Source organism: Trifolium pratense, linkage group LG3 (assembly GCF_020283565.1).
Source record: "Trifolium pratense cultivar HEN17-A07 linkage group LG3, ARS_RC_1.1, whole genome shotgun sequence".
Taxonomy (NCBI): Eukaryota; Viridiplantae; Streptophyta; class Magnoliopsida; order Fabales; family Fabaceae; genus Trifolium; species Trifolium pratense.
The window spans coordinates 16,092,953-16,115,934 of NC_060061.1; the positions used below are offsets into that span (position 1 = coordinate 16,092,953).

Consider the following 22,982-nt stretch of genomic DNA (forward strand, 5'->3'; position numbering starts at 1 on the left):
ACCATATTCAGCAAATGAGAATTAACTCTACTTTATAAATATATATTCAGACAATCTCGTCCGGATTTGTTAACAATATACAAAGAAGAAACACTAATTAAAACTAGTTAAAACCTCCAGTCAAAAAAAAAAAAAACTAGTTAAAACCTAATGGTTCGTACTGTGCTTGACTTGGCCCACAGTCATTTTTTTTTACCACCAGTTTAATCTGGTTCGGGGATCAGTTCTGGCATCAAGTGGTCCTCCTTACCAAGTTCAGCGTCAATCACCACTGAACCAACTGACGATTGGTGGCCCACAGACTTTTTAGCAACTTTTTGTAAATTGTTTCAGCCAAACAGTACACATCTTACCATATTCAGCCAATAATGCCTCACCATTGTACAACACAACCCACGTTTTAATCGTATGCCAGACTCAACTTCTTTGTTTTTTTAAATATTTAGTAGCCAAAATTTCATTTTTTTTTTTAAAAGTGAATAAATGAGAGTATTAAATTTCAAACTTCTATTCTTGCATATTACATGTTCATATCGACTGAATTATATATGCTCCGAGATTACTTGACTCAACTTTTTACTAATGTCATTTTTACTTTTTAAATATTTTTTTTATACTCCTATTTCAAATCAAATTAATGTCTTCTCTATGGGTTCAGGTGCTTAAACACAAGTATATAAACAATGGCAGTTTTATTACCATGACCAAGAAGTCAGGATCAGTTACTTGGAATGCTATCATGAAAGCCCTTTTGGCTCTCAGAGATGGTTTTGAATTTCGCTTGGGTAATGGTAATTCCTCTTTCTGGTTCTCTAATTGGTCTGGCACTGGTAAATTAGCAGATAAGGTCTTGTATGTGGATATCCATGATTTAGAAATGAGTGTCAAAGATGTCTACACTGATGGGAATTGGAATTTTAATATGCTTTATACAAATATTCCTACTGCTGTTACAGATCACCTAAAAATGATTCCTGTGTGTTTGAATTCCCAAGTGGCCGATTGTTATACCTGGAAAGGTAATCTTAATGGTATTTATTCAGCCCGTGATGGATATTTTTGGCTCAATAGAAATGAGTTTGCTGGAAATGATACAGATAGTATATCTTGGACTTGGTTATGGAATATTTCTGCTCCGGAAAAACTCAAATTCTTTCTTTGGACTGCTCTGCACAATTCTCTTCCCACTAGAGAAATGCTTTGTCATCGCAACATGCTTCAGGCAAACCATTGTCCTCGGTGTAACCAAGAAATCGAGACGACTTTGCACTGCTTGAGAGATTGTGATTTCGCAATCCGACTCTGGCACTCTATTGGTTTCACAGACCAGTCTTTTTACCGGGAGAATGATTTGTACAATTGGCTGAGGATTGGCATACAAGGCAAGTCTGTCTTTGTGTTTTTAGCTGCAGTTTGGTGGTTATGGCGTGCCAGGAATCTCTTGTGCTTAGCAAATGAGTTAGTGTCTCTGATTACTCTTAGGATGTGGACGGAAAACTATGCGCATCTGTTATTTAGATGCTTCTTTAAGCAAGCTACAGTTCCGGATACTAAGTGGGTAAGGTGGAATGCCCATCGGGGTTCTGGTATGATTTTGAATGTTGATGGGAGTAGTCTTGGAAATCCTGGCATCTCAGGTTTTGGGGGCTTAATTCGAAACAATGATGGCATGTGGATTCATGGTTTTGCTGGAAACATAGGTTTCTCTAACATACTTCACGCGGAGCTTTTGGCTATCTACTATGGCTTAGTCATGGCGTGGGAGTTTGGGATCACAGATTTGTGGTGCTACTCAGACTCTAAGGTGGCACTCAAGTTGATATCAGAATCTGTTAATGCTTGGCATCACTATGCAGCTATTCTCTATAACATAAAGGAGTATCTTGCTAGAGATTGGAGGATCCATATAGTTCACACCTTCCGGGAGGGCAATGCATGCGCTGACTACCTAGCAAAATTTGGAGCTGCCAATCCTGAGGCTTATTCTCCTATAGTTGATCCCCCAATTGGAATGAATCTTCTCCTGCTAGCTGATGCTTGTGGGACTTTCTTTTCTAGATAATTTGTTTTTTCTTTTCTTTTGTTTCTCCTACTTGTACCAAAAAAAAAATCAAATTAATGTCGATTCAACCATGAAGAACAATGGGCAATATATTCTCAATTGGATTTACAATGCTTTGAAACATTGTATAAACCGCTTGATGATGCCAAATTCAAGTTAACTACATATCATATCAGTCACCAAAACAAGTTTTTCTGATGTCAAGTTTATCAATCTATTCTTCAAAAATAAAAATAAAAAATAAAACAATATATTAAACCCCTTGCATAGTACCACCTCCCTAGGCATGGCAATGGGCGGGGCGGGGCTGGGTTGTACCACCCCATCCCCACACCCTCCCCGTATTTAAAATTCGGTTTTCCATGTATTCGTCTTCACACCCAGTTAAATCGATTTTTTTTCCGCTAAATTCAGGGTAGATTCGAGCGGAAGAGAGTGAATCTGAGTCTATTTGTCACGCCTACACCTCCCCCATATTTCAACCAAGAATTAAAGTCATCACCAATAACCTTAACAAGATTGCTAGAGAACCAGATTCCTACACCCCCTTCAACATCATCAATATCTCTCCATCAAACAAAATTCATATTTGATCCTCCACACCTAAAACACCATATCTTCGCCCTATATTTTTTAGACAAAACTTTAAACCACAACTCTCCTTGCTACCCCTTATCCCACGTCTGACCCCTTTCACCAGACCCTAATCTTGTCGATATGATTAGAATTTCACCCTTTAAAATGAATAAATGAAAAAAAATTAACTCTAACTTTGTATATTGCAATATCCGTAGTAACTAAAATATACACACGAGGATATTTTTTTATAATGTAATGCAAAATGCTATTTAAAAATTGTCAATTTTAACTAAGGTTTAAAAGTAGAGTTTAATTGTTGTGCACTGTCAGTGTAAAGATTCTTTACACATGCATCTAATGATGTGTTGTCACATCATTTAATGAACGTGACACATAATGTATTTTTATAATACCATACATGATGTGTTGATATATTATTGAACGCATGTGTAAAATAACTTTACACTGACAATATATATAAATTAAATTCTTAAAAGAGACGGTTTACCTTTTTAAATTTATTGAATAAATAATGTATCTGGTCTATATTATACTATAGATCAAATATATAAATTATTCAATGAATCTTAAAAAGTAAATTGTCTCATATAAAAAGACTAGAGAAAGTACGAATTTGGATCATCTCCAATTTTCTCTCATATTTTCTCTCATTTTGCTTAATCCAGTGGTTGATTCTCTATTTTTAATGTTTTCTCTCCTTTTATCAACCCTTAGATTAAGAAAACATGAGAGAAAATCGGAGAGGATCCAAATCCGAGAAAGTACTAACAAGTGTCATAAGCGCATCAATTAAAAAGTTAAAAATAATTTTTTTTGTATTAAAACAATAATTTTTTAATTTCTAAAATGTTGAATACAACATTTTTTAACACAATAATGCTATATATATTTACTTTAATGTTTTTTTTACAATGTTAAAGTATGCAGTTATTACTACCATTTTTATTAATAGGGTTATTACTACCATCTAGCGATAACTAATTCTCGTCTGATAATCTATATGCAGTATAGAAGGTGAGTTTTCCCTCCTAATTTAGACTGTTCTCCATATATAAGAGTATGGAATGAACTGTTAAAGTTCAGAGAGAAACACAAAGTGACGGCTAGAGTTTCAATAATATCATAATAGAATTGCTTAACAAAATAACGATTACAAGACAATTTATAATAATTCCTAATGGACTACTAGACTACTAACATATAAAGCTCAATACTTAAAGCCCTAATAATACTATTATCTAACACTTCCCCTCAAACTCACGATGCATTAACAGATAATCATCGAGAGTTTGTTAAACAAAAAACGAAATACTAACTCTAACTAAATATTTTATTTCTAATACTATCCCTCAAGTTAAAGCTTACTAAGCTTTGAACTTGTGACAAAATCAACCCTAAAAATAAACTAAATTAACTAATTGCATTAACCTGAAGTGGGGAACCGGATTCAACTTCAGCTTCAGACTTCAGGCTTCGGATTTCAAGCTTCAGAGTTTCAAAGTTTCAAATAGTCATATTGTGAGTTTTTCCTCACCGGATTCAGATATTCAGATTGTGAGTATTTTCTCACCGGATTCAGCTTTTCAGATTGTGAGTATTCCCTCACCAGATTCAGATATTCAGATTGTGAGTATTCCCTCACCGAATTCAGATATTCAGATTGTGAACTTTCGCTCACCAAATATTCAAATTGTGAGTATTCCCTTACAAGATAGAACCAAACAAAACCAGTCATAACATAACAAACCAAAGAGAATCAAATCAATTGGAACCAAAATCGAATCATTCAAACCAACACACCAAACTGATTACTTTATTTTATTTTTTTCTAACACAACATCACAAGTGCCTTTTCGTCGGCATCTGATTTTCTAAACAAACAAACCAACCAAAAACAAATCATGTTATGTTGAAAAAATCCTATAGCCTTCAAAATTTTTTCAGCATACGATGACTCTAACAAGCATCCACAATTCTCTTTTTTTTTTTCTTTTTCAAAATACCAAATCAACCCAGTTTTCTTTGGTTACTGTTATTGTCTCTCAAATACCTTCAATACCAAATTGAATCAAAAAGCAACAAAACTGATGACAGGAATAAACACTCAGTGACAACAAAATCAAATCAAACTAATTTAGACAACTAACCGTAACTCAAAATATCACAAACCCGATTCACGATTTCGTTCTCAAATTTTTGAGAACACAAGCGACAGAAGCAACAGACAGTTCAAGGCGAATCGAACCTTACTCTAGATACCATGTTAAAGTTCAGAGAGAAACACAAAGTGGCGGCTAAAGTTTCAATAATATCATAATAGAATTGCTTAACAAAATAACAATTACAAGACAATTTATAATAGGCTTAATTAGTAAAATGGTCCCTTAAAGATATTTTTGGTTTCACATTGATCCCTTAAAAAAAAAAATGTCTGAATAGGCTTATTTTCTGGCCCTTTGATCATTTGTTCACCATATTTTCTCTCCATTTTCAAATTTGAAAACATTGCCTAAATTAAGCTAATTTTTTGTCATGTCATGAAACTTAAAATCCAATGTGGAGTACACTAGTACAGAAAACACTTTTTACATCTGGCCAAAACCGCATTTTACATCTGAACCCAGTCAGATGTAGACGTACAAGAAGTAGTAAGTTTACGCTTTTTACATCTGACTTATGCCAGATGTAAAATGTACATTTTTTCACATCTGCCTAAACTTTCCACAGATGTGAAATCTTCACTTTTTTTCAAAAAAAAAAATCCTTTTTTTTTTTTAAATCTTCATTTTTTTTAAATCCTGCGTTTTTTTTTTTCGGAAGCTGAACCCATAGGCATCCTGATCCTTGTATAACATTAGTCATTTAAAACATACGTGTTCATTAATTAAGTGTTTTCCTTCTATAACCAAGCTTAAAGTTCACCAACAATCAAGACCAAATAAATCCATCAACACATTAATAAAAGAATTTCAAGGGAATAATCTAAAAAAATAAAATCTTGTATAAATCTTACTCACTTAGAAACAATTATTACTTCGACAAACCTTAGACATATACTACAAGCATACAAAATTAGAAACAAACCCACTAGAAGCCAATTTGACTGCAGCATACAAATTCCAAATGAAAATTTATTTAAAACTATTTAGAGTCGACTAAGGAACATATACAAAGAGGAACAATGTCATGGTAACTGGAAGTATAAACAATCACTCTTGCAATAAGTTACCTATTACTTGTAGTTAAGCAAGGGATATGTGAACTCTTCTATTATTTCTTCTTCTGTTGGTAGCTTTTGAGCCTCAAACATTAACTCAACCTTAGGTCTTCCGATAACCTGCTCAAAAATAGAAGAGAACATACAAAAAGTTGAGAAACATGAACATGCTAAGAAGAACAATTCATCAAAAGTTGTGGACTCTAAAAAGAAGATTTATTTGACCTGATGATTATGCCCATTTGGGGTGGTTTTCTGCAGAGGTGAATCTCCATCAACTGCAAATGTTTAATACTATTAACTACCCATTAACGAATATTCTAACTCCTTTAACTTTCTACTTTTTAACTCTTTGACAAATAATCCCAGAAAAAATTACGAGTGTTTTTCCCTCCTTGTGGATTCATGAAAAAATGTTCAAACACACACATGCATTACATAAAACACAAACACAAGCATTGCAATACCACAAATTTCAACACATGCTCTTGATCATATATATTGAACTAGAAAATTGGAACACATGCTCTTGATCATATATATTGAATTTTATTTATTAAGATCAAGCCCAATAACTACTAATAGGGAAACACAACTAAACCAACCTAGTTTAGATGACTAAGCTTCTCCAATGCATGTATGCTCTCCCTTGAAATAGCTCCTTGGCCATCTTAGTTATGAACCCCGTTTGAAATATTCTCTGATCCCCTGCTATGCTGCATATTGTCAACAAAATATATTTAATAGATATAACTGCATAAATTTAGTGTACTCTATTGAAATGAATCAACTATCAAATGCAGTACTACCAAAATCAATCAGCTCAATAGCACTAGATATGTGAAAGTGAAAGCACAAGAATTGATTTTCATCAGCTCAATCAGTTAATTTTTACCTAAATATATTACAGTGAATCCACAAAAGTCGTTATTTTTGCGTCTGAAAATGCGAAGTACCCCGCATTCTGGCTTCAGGTCAGGTGTTGACTAGGCATAGTTTGTGCATATCTAAAGATGGTAAAGGACAAGAAACATGTTAAAGTAAGCAGACCCGACAAAGATACATGACTTCCAGAACAAAGTTATATGATTATTGTATCACAATAAAAACCATATCACATGAAAATGAACCATGATGCAGAATCAACCAAAAGAAAACTACCGCATGAAAACTTTGCAAGATTTGAGTTTGCAGTATTTGATTTCAATATTGATATGCTACAACTAACAATTTGATAAAATGAGTGGAAGAAATACTGATATAAACAGCATTTGAAACTCACTATTTCAAGCAAAATGCGATTTGCGGAAGAAATTTTCAGGATGGAGCAGCGCAGTCTGAGCAGAGGTTGAACAAATGCTCCAGGTTGGTTTTGATTTTCATTTCAAAACACCAATTTGTTGAAGTTACTCCAGAAGACAATACGTTATAATTTGAGACAACAAATGAATCTTGAGATAATTATAAGGTTAACAACTTTATTTCAAATGAATGACTACATGCAAATAAAACTCCAACATAAGTAATATGATCAGGGACTAGAGAACTATCCTCTTGCATTATCTTTCTTTTCCAAACTATTATTAAAAATCTTTTGGGCACTTCCTAGCTCACCATTCTTGGCATACATGTCCAAAAGAGCAGTTGCCAGGGCAATATCAGTTGCAATGTTGCTTTTCAATAGATAAGCATGAACCGTTTCTCCCAATGCCAAAGCATACTAATGGGCACAAACACTCAACACACTCAGAAAAGTAGCCTTGTCAGGACAAAATCCATCAGCCAACATATCAAAAAAGAGACCAAGTGCCTCGTTATACCTCTCATATTGATTATAACCATTAACCATACAGTTCTTGATAAGCTTTTGTAATCAGATTCATCATTTAGCTTTATCATATTTTCCACCTTTATAGCCTACAAGATGCACAAATATTGAACATCTATGTAATGGTTAGTGGTTACATAATACTATTTTTTTATCTTATTATCTACAACGAATTTAAAAGTTTTGACAGAAGCAATTTTTTGTTAAATGTCAGATTTATTGTCTGAAGGTATTGAAAGTACTAGAATCTCAGATTTTCCAGGTCACATCAATATCAAATTTTAACAACACTAAACGCAAAAGTAGAAGAGATTACAAAAAAATTACACAGGATTAAACCCTTAATCATCAAAATCAAAGATTAAAATGAAAGATAAGCACATGCTAAAACCTAAAAACCCTTAATCGTCAGAACTCACCAGTTTTAGATCGAGAGAAGAGGCGGTGCAATTATGACTCTGTAACAAGCTGAGAGAGCTTTGATTCGTTTCACTGAGCTTCGATTTGGGTTCAGTAAGCCTTGATTCTTCAATTAGGGATTGTAATTTGTGATTCAGTGAAAGGGATTGGAGGCTAGGGTTCGAAAGAGAACGAGTGTGACAGGGAGAGAGAGAGAGAGAGAGAGAGAGAGAGAGAGAACGAGTTCAATCGAGTGAGAGAGTGAACGATAGATCAAGTGAGGTAGCGAAGAATCACCGATTGCTGAAACAGAGAAGATGAAGGCTAGGGTTCAGTTTCGATTTCGCGTGCGTGCTGGCTGAGAGAAGATGAGGTGATTTTTTTGTTATGTCAAACTTATAATAATTTCCATTCAAAAAAAAAAAAAAATTACTTTAAGACTGTTTATATCTGAGCATATTATGGGTCAGATGTAAACGTATTTTAGAGAATTTTCGAAGTAATTACAGGATTGCCACCGCGTTTAGTTTTTTATCTGGGAATATTAAGATCAGATGTAAAACGTTCTATCTATGTATTTTTCACTTCTGTGGATATTGAAACCAGATGTAAACACTACTCCATATTCCTTTTCACATCTGACATATGTTCCACGGATGTAAACTCATTAAGTAATATGTCATTTTTTTACTAGTGGTAGCTTAAAGATTGACACCTGTTTTTTTTTTGCTATTTGTTGTTTTACACTTGTGTAGTTTGAGAGATATATTGGAGAATGTTAACATCTGCACTATAGGCACATGTTAAGGAAGCAAAAATAGAAAGTATTAAATGTTAATTTGTGTATTTTAACTTTTGAAGCATTAAATTTCTTGTAGCATTAAATGTTAAATTTCTATATTATGACATCTTAACATGTGCATCTAGTGCACATGTTAACAGGACCCATATATATTTATCACTATTAGTATCTAGTCTACTGAACCGTCTAATCTAGTTCGGGAGTTAGTTCTGACATCAAGTGGTTTCAACCCCCTGATCGCAGTTACGGAGGATCGAACCGTGATCCTACCAAGTCCAGCGACAATCACCATTGGACAAATTAACTATTGGTGCTTGTACTAATATATTGTTCATCGGATGTCCCCGAATGTACTAATTATATGTAGTGCGAAAGTGATGTTAGGTGAGATGGTATCTTCGTGCATGCTTCTCACGAAAGAGCATTGTTATATAAATTGGATAGAATGTAGGCTTATTTTCTCCATCTCTCCTATATACTTAAATATCTCTTAATACTCAAATCAAGTCTCATTAGTACTTATCAATGGCTTTTTCTATCCCTTTTGTTTCTAAAACCAATCATAAAACATTTTCTCTAAACAAACACTCAACTAATCTAGCTATCAAGCTATATGTACCCATACAAGCCAATCGTAGTTTCTACAATAAAACCAATTTTACATTTGCTAAGCAAATTCATATTTCTAAAATTGGAAAAAGCAAGGTAAGTGTAATTGTTTTTTTTTAATATATATTTTTTGCTTCAATATTTGTAGCTCATTAAGCTAACCTTTTTAATTAATCATGATTTAGGAAGCTCTTCATATAAGACATGCTAAAGCATTGGATGAACTTAAGAAGGAATTTATTGGGAAGATAGGAAAAAATATGGATGAATGTTTATCTATGGTGGATTCCATTCAAAGATTAGGCATTGAATACCATTTTGAAGATGAAATTGAAACAACTCTTCAAAGGAAGCATATGATGCATAGATTTGAGAGTATTCAAGGATATAATTATCAAGAACTTTCACAAGTTGCATTTCAATTTCGTATGTTAAGACAAGAAGGGTATTACATTTCCCCAGGTTAGTTTGCATTCATGTTGGGTGTTCTCAAATTGTTTTAAACTCATTTTGAAGCTTTTTTTTTTTAATGTCAAAGTTGAAAGTGTAGAGTCATCATTATAAGTTGTCATAGATTGTTTTTCGACTTTTGTTTTTTGTGTTGTCCATAAATAAGTTGTAAATACCACTAAAACTAAAACATGCACATAACTATTAGGTCATGGGTTTGAACCCAAAAAAATGTGTATAGATTTATAACAATATCGTTATTGTTAGTTGAGGTAAGATTTATGAATGTTTTTTTATTTTTATTATTTTCTAATATAGTTTATTTGTATAGGAGAATTTATTTTACTAACTATTAAAATGGGTTAGGATTAGGAACATATTTTGTCCACAATATCAAACTTCAAATAAATTTAAAATTAAATATATTTTTCAATTTTTTTTAATATTTTTCAAAATTTTGTCGCCACATATTTTCTATGGTACATTTTTATTAATATAGTAAAATTTGTCTAACCGAAACTAAACTTGACTTCTTTTTACGGTACGTTGTCGAAATCTTAAAATTACATTAACTTGTTAAATTTTTTTTTTAAATGACAAATTTTATTTATATAAACTCATTTATAAGCACAAGAAATATTAAAACAGATTAAATAATTTAACTTTTATTTTTGAATTTTTTCTTACAAAAGTAACACTCATCATAACATAGTACTTTATTAAAAAAGCCACTAAATTTGATCTTTTTTTGAGGCAAAACTAAATTTGATCTAGTGGTGAGATATTTGAGTAATATGTTAAAAATCCTGTGTTTGATCTCGTCAGCTTTATTGTAAAAAAAAAAAGACCCTTTATTAAAAAGAGAAACCAATTACACATTGAAATGATGATATGATCTAATATATTTGGACCCTTACCCTATTTTTTCTCCTGCATCTTGCAGACATATTCAATAAATTTTGTGACAACAAGGGCAAACTCAAGGATACATATTGTGAAGATATAGATGGGTTAATTGCCTTGTTTGAAGCTTCTCAATTAAGCATAGAAGGAGAAGATTCTCTTGACAATGCAGGACATTTTTGTCGCAAATATCTTAATGCTTGGTCTTCAACATTTCATGACCACCCACAAGTTAAAGATGTAGCACACACCATGATGTGTCCTATTCATAAAACTTTGTCAAGATTCACACCAACAATAATTCAATCACAAAATGTAGCATGGACAAATTCTTTACAACAATTTTCTGAAATAGACACTCAAATGGTTTCCTCTTTACATATCAAGGAAATTTTTGAAGTTTCCAAGTGAGTCATACTATACTTTAAGGAACTTTTTTTTTTCTCTCATCTCAAAATACTCTATCTATGTTTTTTATTATTTCACACAAATATAATTACAAAAATATATAAATATTATTTTTACTACATTACTGCAAAGTCGAAGATCATATTGATCGAATTCATAGCGGTTATGTAGTATTAATTAGATGATATAATTAAAAATAGAACAAAACTTATATGCATTTCTTTAGATGCAATTTTTTCTGTTTCTTTTTCAAAAAGGTAGTTATTTATATTTTTTAATTAAAAAAGAAAAAGAAAATAGCACAGTAAAAACTGTATATATGAAACTGTACATAAGTTTGGTCCTTAAAAATATATAATCAATATCAGTTTAAAAATTGAATTAACTAATTTCTTAGACAAAATATTTTCCAAATAGATCAATTATTATTACAATAATAATAATATGATTAATGACTTTGTACTTTGATAATCATATGGTATATAGATGGTGGAAAGAGTTGGGTTTGGCAAAAGAATTGGAATTTGCTAGAGATGAACCAATTAAGTGGTACATGTGGCCTATGGCATGTCTTCCAGATCCACAGTTCTCAGAAGAAAGGGTTGAGATTACAAAGCCTTTGTCCCTAATCTACATCATTGATGATTTATTTGATTTTTATGGAAACATTGATGAACTCACTCTCTTTACAGATGCTGTTAAAAGGTATTGATGTGAATATAAATATCCACATTCCACACTCAAATAACATTAATTTTTTTGTTTAGTGTTAAAAAAAATGTAAATATTTTTATTCTTCTTTATAGAATTAATTCTTTTGTTTGGACGCATGCAGATGGGACTTGGAAGCAATTGAGCAATTACCGGAGTGCATGAAAGTATGTTACAAGGCACTTTATGATACAACTAATGAATTTGCACTTAGGACTTACATCAAACATGGATGGAATCCTTTAACCTCCTTAATCAAATCGGTACTCCCTTCGTCTAACTCTCGGGACATTTCTTAATTTTTTTTTATTCAAGTAATCTAGTGGGGTATTCGATGTTTGAATTTCAACCTCTACATATATAATGCAATATCCCTATAAACTGAACTAAGCTCACAGAGACACTCTGAGTTATTTTTGCTGATGTAGTCCTATGTAGCATAGCATAATTAATTTGATTATTAAATAATTAATTACAGTGGGTAAGACTCTTGGATGCTTTTCTACAAGAAGCAAAATGGTTTGGTTCTGGGCATGTTCCAAAGTCAGAGGAATATTTGAAGAATGCGATAGTGAGCACTGGGGTACATGTGATACTTATGCATGCTTTCTTTGTTATGGGTGAAGGTATAACTAACAAAACCGTGTCTCTAATGGATGATGTCCCAACCATTGTATCTATATGCGCCACAATTCTACGCTTGTGTGATGACTTGGAAGGTCACAAGGTACCAAAATATCCCTAATTCCACTTTTAGTTTGGACCACAAACAATTTTTATGAATGTAGAATATTATTTTCTGACCCAAAAAAATAATTTAAGGTAGAATATTTGCCAACCAGCAATCAGCTAAGAATTTCTCCAACTTAAAATATCTGACCCACATGAGTTGGCGTAATGATGAAAACAGGCTGACACACATTCATATGTCGGGTGTTCGAGGGCATCATGCGTCAAAATTTTAGGATTTAAATTTTTGAGACCATATAATAATAGTTATATATTATTTTATTTTTATTTTTTTTATAAGCAATAGTTATATATTATTAATGTTCATAAAATATTTGATGCGCATTAATAGATTGGTAGAAGATTATGATAAAAAACAAAGTTTATATAATTATTGATAAAAATTAAAAAGTTTTTCTAATATATACCACTCTTATAACTACTATTGATTAAAAAGTTTATATAATTATTGCAGGATGTTAATTGTGATGGTAATGATGGATCGTATTTGGAGTGTTACATGAAGGATAACCCAAGAGTTTCAATTGGACAAACTAGGGATTATATGAGTGAACAAATTTCAGATGCATGGAAACAACTGAACAAGGAATGTTTGAACACAAATCCATTACCCTCATCTTTTACTAAACTTTGTCTCAATGCTGCAAGGATGGTACCTATAATGTATAGTTATGATGGCAACACTCCTTCAAAGCTAGAGACCTATGTGAAATCGTTGCTTTATGATGCTAGTTACGTACAAAATGTTTCTTCATAAAAATATTCCATTTTAGTAAATTAGAAATTAGAAATTAAAGAATAAAAGATAAGAATAGCTCTGAATTTGGCGATATTATTAAGGGTTAAATATATTTTTGGTTCTTATAGTTTCACAGAATTTTTGTTTTAGTCCCTAAAGTTTGTTTTCACATTTTTTAGTCCTTATAAAGTTTCTTTACTCAAGGTTTTTAGTCCATACTTTTAATCAAACTATTGTATACTTTTACATTTTTGAATGATTTTTTATATTCATGTTTATAATATTATAAGAACATCTCCGATAAAAAATTATATTTTTTTAACATAAGATGAATTATTTATGAATTTTTATGTGCAAAAAACTAAAAAATTCATATTTAATTCATCTCTTGTTAAAAAAAAAATTAAACTTTTGTAACAGAGATTCATATAATGTACTAAACATGACCGTAAAAAAAAATTAAAATTTCGAATGATATGCACGAGTATAAATGAAAAGTAGGGACTAAAAATCTTGAGTGAAGAAAGTTCAGGGACTAAAAAGTGTGAAAACAAATTTCAGGGACTAAAACGAAAATTCTGTGAAACTATAGGGACCAAAAACATATTTAACCATATTATTAAAGGTTGTAGGATCATGGTTAACAATTATTTTAGAGACGTTAATTATGAAACAAGTCAATGAGATTGCTTATGTTTTAGCGAGAGATGTCTGATCCTTAACTAATTTTCGCATTATCATTATTTACCTTTGTATTTATGATATTATTTTTAAATAAAATGTAATAAATATTTTAGTTTTAAACAAAATGTTATAAACTAATGTAAATAGGAGCAATAGTATAGATTGAGAAGAGATAAAAGAGAGAAATAATAGTGTATGTTATTCATCACTAGGATTAGGGTTACAATATAGTGATACATAGTATCTATATATAGGTAAACATAATGGGCCAATTACATGGGCCAGGACATCCACTAATAATATTCATAACACTCCCCCTTGGATGTCCATCGAGGATATGCCTCATTAAAACCTTTACTAGAAAAAACCCGGTGGGAAAAAAATTCTAGTGAAGGAAAAGGAGTACAACATCCTTTGTGTTTGACCTGCCTCGTTAAAAACCTTACCAGAAAAACCCAATGGGATAAAACCATGGTTAAGGAAAAAAGAGTGCAGAACACAATTATATCTCCCCCTCATGAAGACAATTATATTGGAGACGAAGGAGGCCGATTAATCTTCTATATAGTTGATCAAAAGCTTTGACAATGACTTTGTAGAAAGATCTGATTCTTCTCCTCTAGTATATTCTTCTATGAATTAGTCGTTGATGCAATATTATCTTCTTCAAGTTTCTTGTATGTGTAGAATCACAAACCTCAACAAGACAAAATTCTGAACTTCCTTGATGTAGTGCTAAAACTTCCACATAATTCGATGATATTGTTATATCTCTATGATGCAAATTATATACTTGACTTTGTTCCAATATCTTTGAGTTTATTGATACCATCACATACATAATTAGCAAAATGCAATAGTGTTCTCAATTGAACTAAAATATGGTCCTTCAAGACCAATTCAAGTAAGTGATCATTTTCTTGAGACATGAAATGATCTTTGTTCACTTCAAGTGACAATAAATTATATTTGTTAATATCAAATATATTTCATTTCAAACTTTTCTTTAATCAATAGATTTCAAGAACTCTTCAGGAGTTTATGTCATCAAATAACAAATTCATTTTCAAAGTGACTTATTCATTTCATTAAATCATCTCTTCGATAGTTTGAAATGTATGTCTCGTGGAAATTAAATTCTTCATGGAGTTTTATATAATCCACGCTAACAAGTGACATATAAACATAGCGTAACACATTTTTCAAATAAATTGAATCTTCCATGTGTTAACAACCTTAATCAAGTAAGAGAAGAATTTTGATTTCACTTCAGGTGAATATTTCTCTTCACAATCAATAGCAAACTTTTACCAATATGCTTGAATAAAAAAAATCAAGCTTTTAATGTTTGTATTGCAACATTTTCTATTCACAAGAAAATTAATTCATATCTCATCATGTTTTACATCTTCAGGTGTACGGACTGCTGGTCCAAAAATCTTCACTTTGCAAAGTGACTTTAATTACGTAGCAATTGCGTTTTCATTTAGACAATCATTGTCTATAATTCTCAATAGAATTTAGTTCATGATCCTCATTAACTCTTTTCACATATAGCGCTATATTATATATAAAAATATCATCAACGTTGACTTCCTTTCGGTTCCATCATATTCCATTCGTGACATAATTTTCATTCATGACATAATTCGTCAAGATCTCTTTATTATCATAAATTTCAGGTACCTGAGAAGTTCTTCTAGAACTTAAAACTCAATTATGTCAAATACTCTTTTGAAGTTTTCATATCCTCACTTGGGTCATCTTTCTTTTTAGCTCATTTTCTTATTTGAGGATTTTTTTTATTGGAACCGATTGATCTACCACGCTTCAGGGTGGTTAAAATTCATTTGCAATATAAGACTGTCCATCAGGGACATCCATTTTGATCGGAGCATTAGCAAAACTTGATGAATAATTAGCAAGTGTACTAATTTATCGTTAAGTAATAAAATTTATAAAGTTCGTATCCGCAGGGATTGTTTCAATCTTGACAAAACAATTGTATCGTATTTAAGACGTAAATAAAGGGGGGGTTTTCTTTGGTTTGAAGTTTAATCATAAACTAGAAATAACTTAGGATTCCAAGTAATAAAAGAACAGCGATTGATCCTTTTGGTTCATCTAATTACTATTTCTCTTGGTAATTTCATGTATGATTACAAATTACTCAATTCAGTTTCACAATTAGATTAAATCAAAAATGATTATGCCCAATGTCTTGGTAACATAATCCTCTCTCTTGATCATCGAGTCCTAATGTCTTAGGTAATCTATGATCAATTGAGGTTTACAAACTTTAATCTTTTAATTTCAATTAACAATCCGAAATGTCTTAAGTGAAAGTTAATTGATCAATCATTCCTAGATCGATCATTCATTCCTATCGTCATAGTAAAACAAATAATTGAAATCATTACACAATTGATCAAGTCATGCAAAGCATTAAGCACAAGGAATAATTGAAGAAACTAACTTCGTAATTCATTGATCATATCATATGATAATCACATTGTTCAAGAAAAATAACAATTAGAATCCCCTAAGAACCAATCATGGAAATTTAGCTAGACATAATATTCAAAGAAACAAGGATGATTAAAAGGGATAAACCAAAAATGGATTGCTTTGAATTTGTCCACTCTTCCCGTGCCTTCCTTGAAGCCAAGCTAGCTCCTCTCTGTCACGTCGTCCTGCTGCGTGTTTGCCTAATTTCCCACTTTTCTTTCAATCTCTCGCCAGCCTCCCCTCTGTCTTGTGTTGTTATTTGATATAAAGTTTTTCTCTTCTCTTGGTGGATCGGATCCCCTGATGGCATAAGGCCCACATGCCTTTTAACTTGGCAATCCATTGCTTTGTTTTCTATTAGCACCAACCAATCACACTAAAACACCTATTAAAAATGTTAAGTTGAACCAAGAAAATAAAAACTACACAAAATATTATTTTAATAGAGAAAAACACTTAATTGACACAATAAACTAAAAATTGCAATTTATTTAACATGACTCTAAATTAAACATTAAACTAATAAAATGATATTAAAAACTTAATTAAAAATACTCTAAAAATAGCAACGGATGAAGACTCATCACAACCCCAAACTTAATTTGTTGCTTGTCCTCAAGGAACAATGCTTTCAAAAGAGTGCAACTCAACCTCAAACACCCAACCAAACATTCATGTTAATCTATCTCCGTAATCAATAAGAACAAAACATGTCATTTTACATAAATTATCATACTCAAGGTCACTTTCATCTACTAATAACCAATCGGAAATTCAAAACAATTCATCCAACATTCATCCATCAAGCTCAATTCTCTCTTCACACAATCTCACCAAAATTCTCTCAAGTGTTTAGGGACATACACTCAATCAACACAATCTACACCTTTCTACCATAGGCTTGCAAGGACTCTAAAAATCGATCGACAAACAATGAATTTGCACCTTTCGAGGACTTTTCGAATTATAGCGTGGCTTTGGTTTATTGAAGGGTAGATATTTTTGGGAAACTAGGTAGAAAAACTTGAAGCTTTTAAGATCACCTATTTCAAACAAAAGTGGACAAATCAATTGATCTCCCAAAAATCATCACATTCATACTAGAGAACTTTGTTTTCACAATTTTTTTTTTTCCTCATGCAAATGAATTCACAATGTGTGAACTCATTCCATGCTCACTTTTTTTTTTTATTTTCACAAAGAAGTCCCTCGACAAATTTTTTTTTATTCATTTTTTTTTCAAACATGGTGTTATGCATTTTGCATTCTCTTTATTTATTTATTTTTCATTTCTTTCACCATTTCCTTTCTTTTCATGAGGGACATTCTCTTCATTTTTTTTTTTTCACAAACTTTTTCAAAATATTTTTCTTTTAGTTCTCTAGTACCCCACCCCAAACTTAATAGGTTGCAAATCCCAAGAGCAACCCCAAACTTAATGATGAGCATTGTGCTTAAATCACAAGTTAGGTGATCAACTTCAAGAAAATCTTTTTTTTTTTTTTTTTTGTAAAAATTATGTGGTTTTCAAAAAGAAGTAAGATCAAAACATTTTTCTTTCAATAAGGCTCAACGGGGCTAGCAAGGGATCGTAATATTCAAGGGTAGGCTACAAAGGCTCAAGCTCACAAAAACGTGCCTCGGTGCATTATTCATCGCAATCAATCAATCAAGAGAATTCAAGCAAGTTCTAGAGAATAGGAGAGACGTGGAACTCACATAGTCAAGAAAGAAATTCAAGTGTTTAGGCTCAAGACCTCACAGTTAGGATAACAGAGAAGAATTAGAGCCATTAGGAATCATGCTAAACAAACAGAAATTATTTCCTCAAAAGTCATCAGCAAACTAATATAACCAAAGAGCAATCAATAATGTAAGTTGACAGTTACTACTTAGATGGAGAACAAACTAACAAGCACATTCTAGTTAAATGCTCAAAATCAAGTCACACATAAAATATTAACTCAAATAGATAAGGATAGAGTAGTGACAAATTCATTCAACAGTGCTTTTTATTACTTAATAAAATGCAAAAATTAAAAAAATAATTAAAGACTGAGTTACCTATCATGGGTTGCCTCCCAAGAAGCGCTTTTTTAACGTCATTAGCTTGACGCCTTAACCACTGTTAGGGTGGCATAAATGATAGCAAGAACACATCATCCTTCTTCTTCCTCTTGTTGGTTAAGAATTCCATGAACTTAGCATAGAGAAGCAAATGTTCCCATCTTCCAACAACTAAGCTTTTGGAACAAGCACTCTCCCACCTTGGAGAAGAATGAGATTTCTTTTGCAAGAGATTTTTCTCTTTAGACTCCATTGGTTGAGACTCAAACGTTACATAGAGATCAACATGATTTACTCTTCTCATGTCATTCTTCTTGTTTTTCAATTTTTCTTCTTCTCCAATAGCATGATGTTTCATCTCCATCTCAACCAACTTCTCACACTCATTTGCATTTTCAACAAGATTACCACATTCAACTTCAAATCCATCAAATGAACCTTGATTTGACCTCAAAAATTCATCCAAAATCTTTTTGAGTTGAAAGTTGTAATCAATGTTGATCAGTTCGCGCTCTTTTTCCTTCAAACAATACTGCTCACAATAGTCATTGTGATGATTCGCTCCACAAAAATCACTTCTCGCCTTCAATCTCGAAATATGTGCATCCAATCTCTCTTGTGCATAAGATAGTAAACATAGTTGATAACAAATGATATTTATTTCTTTGCAATCAACCAATCTATTATCAATCCATTTCATTGCTACAAAACTTAGAGAAAATTTTCAGCTGCAAAGAAAACTAAAGTAGACATAAAGGACAAAATTTATATATACAAGAATAAAAAGAAAATAATAGAAAGGAAAAAAAATAAAAAATCCTAAGTAAAATAAATTGCCTTGTCAAAATTAATCAACAATCCCCGGCAACGGCGCCAAAAACTTGATGAATAATTAGCAAGTGTACTAATTTATCGTTAAGTAATAAAATTTATAAAGTTCGTATCCGCAGGGATTGTTTCAATCTTGACAAAACAATTGTATCGTATTTAAGACGTAAATAAAGGGGGGGTTTTCTTTGGTTTGAAGTTTAATCATAAACTAGAAATAACTTAGGATTCCAAGTAATAAAAGAACAGCGATTGATCCTTTTGGTTCATCTAATTACTATTTCTCTTGGTAATTTCATGTATGATTACAAATTACTCAATTCAGTTTCACAATTAGATTAAATCAAAAATGATTATGCCCAATGTCTTGGTAACATAATCCTCTCTCTTGATCATCGAGTCCTAATGTCTTAGGTAATCTATGATCAATTGAGGTTTACAAACTTTAATCTTTTAATTTCAATTAACAATCCGAAATGTCTTAAGTGAAAGTTAATTGATCAATCATTCCTAGATCGATCATTCATTCCTATCGTCATAGTAAAACAAATAATTGAAATCATTACACAATTGATCAAGTCATGCAAAGCATTAAGCACAAGGAATAATTGAAGAAACTAACTTCGTAATTCATTGATCATATCATATGATAATCACATTGTTCAAGAAAAATAACAATTAGAATCCCCTAAGAACCAATCATGGAAATTTAGCTAGACATAATATTCAAAGAAACAAGGATGATTAAAAGGGATAAACCAAAAATGGATTGCTTTGAATTTGTCCACTCTTCCCGTGCCTTCCTTGAAGCCAAGCTAGCTCCTCTCTGTCACGTCGTCCTGCTGCGTGTTTGCCTAATTTCCCACTTTTCTTTCAATCTCTCGCCAGCCTCCCCTCTGTCTTGTGTTGTTATTTGATATAAAGTTTTTCTCTTCTCTTGGTGGATCGGATCCCCTGATGGCATAAGGCCCACATGCCTTTTAACTTGGCAATCCATTGCTTTGTTTTCTATTAGCACCAACCAATCACACTAAAACACCTATTAAAAATGTTAAGTTGAACCAAGAAAATAAAAACTACACAAAATATTATTTTAATAGAGAAAAACACTTAATTGACACAATAAACTAAAAATTGCAATTTATTTAACATGACTCTAAATTAAACATTAAACTAATAAAATGATATTAAAAACTTAATTAAAAATACTCTAAAAATAGCAACGGATGAAGACTCATCAGCAGCTGATAGTTGATTTCATAAACTTTGCAAATGATTTATCTTTTGAACTTCTTGTTCAAACTATTTTATATGAGGATCAATGTGAGATAATAACATTAATTTATTTCAAGTGATTCATTTGAACTTCTGGTTCAAATAATTTGTGCTTCAATTGCATTATTATATATAAAAGTGTAGTATAAACTTATGGTTTATAATTTTTTCATTACACTTAATTTATCCAAAATATGTGTAGTAATATATAGAGATATCCAACATCTCTTCATTTCTTGTTTCCATATTGATATTCATATATTAATGACAAGAAGATTATACTTATGCAATCAATTATTCTGCAAATCAACATCTCCCTTATTACTGGGCTAATTGTTACTATTGTCATTTATGTCCGTTTAAAACGTTTCATCATATATTAGCAAGTGAGTGCCCTTACCAATCATTGGTACATTTATATAAATGAGCTCCAAGCAAACTTCAGGTTGCCACTCGAATTCTTCCTTGCAAATGGAGCCAATAAACTTTGATGACTTTACAAGTCATCTCAAATAGCCACAAATCAACGGCAAACCAATATATAATAATAAAAAAAAACCTCTAATAATAAATCAATGCAAGGATAATTTAATACTTAATTGTCTTAATAGTTCCTCAAAATAATAATTTCAATAACAGTTTGCAAGTGAGCATTCTAATAACAACAAGACAATATAAAATTTACAAAATATTTACAAATATTCATATAAATAACATTTGGTGTAATAATTATCGTAAAAAAAACATTTGGTGTAATTATTAACAAAATTGAGCCTAAAATAAATTTCCAAATAGAACACTTTAACAAAATAATTAACATTAGTGGTACAACTTTTAAAGTAAAAGAGAGTTTATCATATAATATTTTAGGCTCAAATCGTGAGATTATATAGTTTAAAATTATATATGATTCTCAATTCTCACATTCAATCAACACCAAATATTTAAAAATTTCACAAAATAAATTCAAATCCCATAAACCAAGGATATGATATTAATATTAAACAAATATTCTTGAATTGAATATATATATATAAAAAATATTCCGGGTATAAATTATAATTAAATTGATTTCCAAAAGAAAAAAGATATGATTAAGGTATGAATTATAATTTTATTTCCAAAAGAAAAAAATATCAATTAAATTGATTTATTATGGAAGAAAAATATTTTCTTAATAAGACACAATTCATACCTTAAGCATTGTAGTAGCTGAATTAATTCATAATAACACATAGTACAAAGTTATCGTATAAAATAAAATGAATAAAGTATTAAGTCATGCACACCTTTTATTTTAGTAACTTTCAAACTTAGTATATGAAAGTAACAGGAAACATCATAATTGTCAAATATAATGTAAATAAATAATCCATTAATTCATGATTTAAAAAGGTTAATATTAATAGGTAGTATCACAATTACAAAAATTTGGCTAATAGAAATCACAAAAGAAATTAAACGATATGATATTTCAATTGATATTTGAAAATTTGTCAAATCAACTAGTTTTATTTTCAAAACAAATCATTTAATTTCAAATGAATCAATCATAATACTTCATTAACCGATAATGTAATAAATTGAAAACAATAAAAGAAAGAAATAAAAGGCATTCAATTGTTTTCAATGAGATTGATTGACCAAATTAACATATGAATGACATTTTTTTTTTTGACGGTACATATGAATGTATTAGTAGTGTACTAAATTATTGAATTCTTCTGGAATTCACACGGAATAATCTTGAGTTCTTCATGAACTACCCTTTTGAATTCTTAGGAATTCATAGAGAATAATATGAGTTCTTCAGGAACTATGCTTTTGAATTCTTCAGGAATTGACATAGAATAATGTTGGGTTCTTCAAGAACTATGCTTTTGAATTCTTCGGGAATTCATAAATTAAATCTGTAAGGCCGTAAAAACGGTGCGATTCATGCTACATGCTTTTGTGAAATTTACTTAGCAATTGAATTTTACAATTTTATCCATTGAGTTCTTCAGGAACTATATAATAAATCACTATCAATTTACAATCCTTCAAGGATGTATGAATATTGAATTCATCTAGAATTCATTGAAGAGAAAAAGAAGTTGTTTTATTAGTTCTTCAGGAACTATATAACACATAAAAATATTT

General features: G+C 31.1%; 1 protein-coding gene and 1 long non-coding RNA gene across 3 annotated transcripts; one reads left to right on the plus strand and one right to left on the minus strand.

Moving 5' to 3' along the window:
* Positions 1-5,543: 5,543 nt before the first annotated feature.
* Positions 5,544-8,763, minus strand: LOC123918155. 2 transcript variants are annotated; one of them, XR_006812705.1, is made up of 5 exons: positions 8,127-8,763; positions 7,162-7,796; positions 6,775-6,886; positions 6,485-6,595; positions 5,544-5,999 (listed from the first exon to the last, which is right to left on the minus strand). It is a non-coding gene; the product is annotated as an uncharacterized LOC123918155 (long non-coding RNA). The 2 variants fall into 2 exon arrangements; XR_006812706.1 differs by lacking the exon at positions 6,775-6,886 and having other exon boundaries at positions 5,547-5,999.
* A 599-nt stretch (positions 8,764-9,362) lies between these two features.
* LOC123918156 ((3S,6E)-nerolidol synthase 1-like) lies at positions 9,363-13,681 on the plus strand. Its single transcript, XM_045970129.1, has 7 exons — positions 9,363-9,613; positions 9,703-9,979; positions 10,911-11,277; positions 11,765-11,983; positions 12,114-12,252; positions 12,468-12,716; positions 13,194-13,681. The coding sequence occupies exons 1-7, from the start codon at positions 9,434-9,436 to the stop codon at positions 13,494-13,496; spliced, it is 1,734 nt and encodes a 577-aa protein (XP_045826085.1). The 5' UTR covers positions 9,363-9,433; the 3' UTR covers positions 13,497-13,681.
* The last annotated feature ends 9,301 nt before the right edge of the window (positions 13,682-22,982 follow it).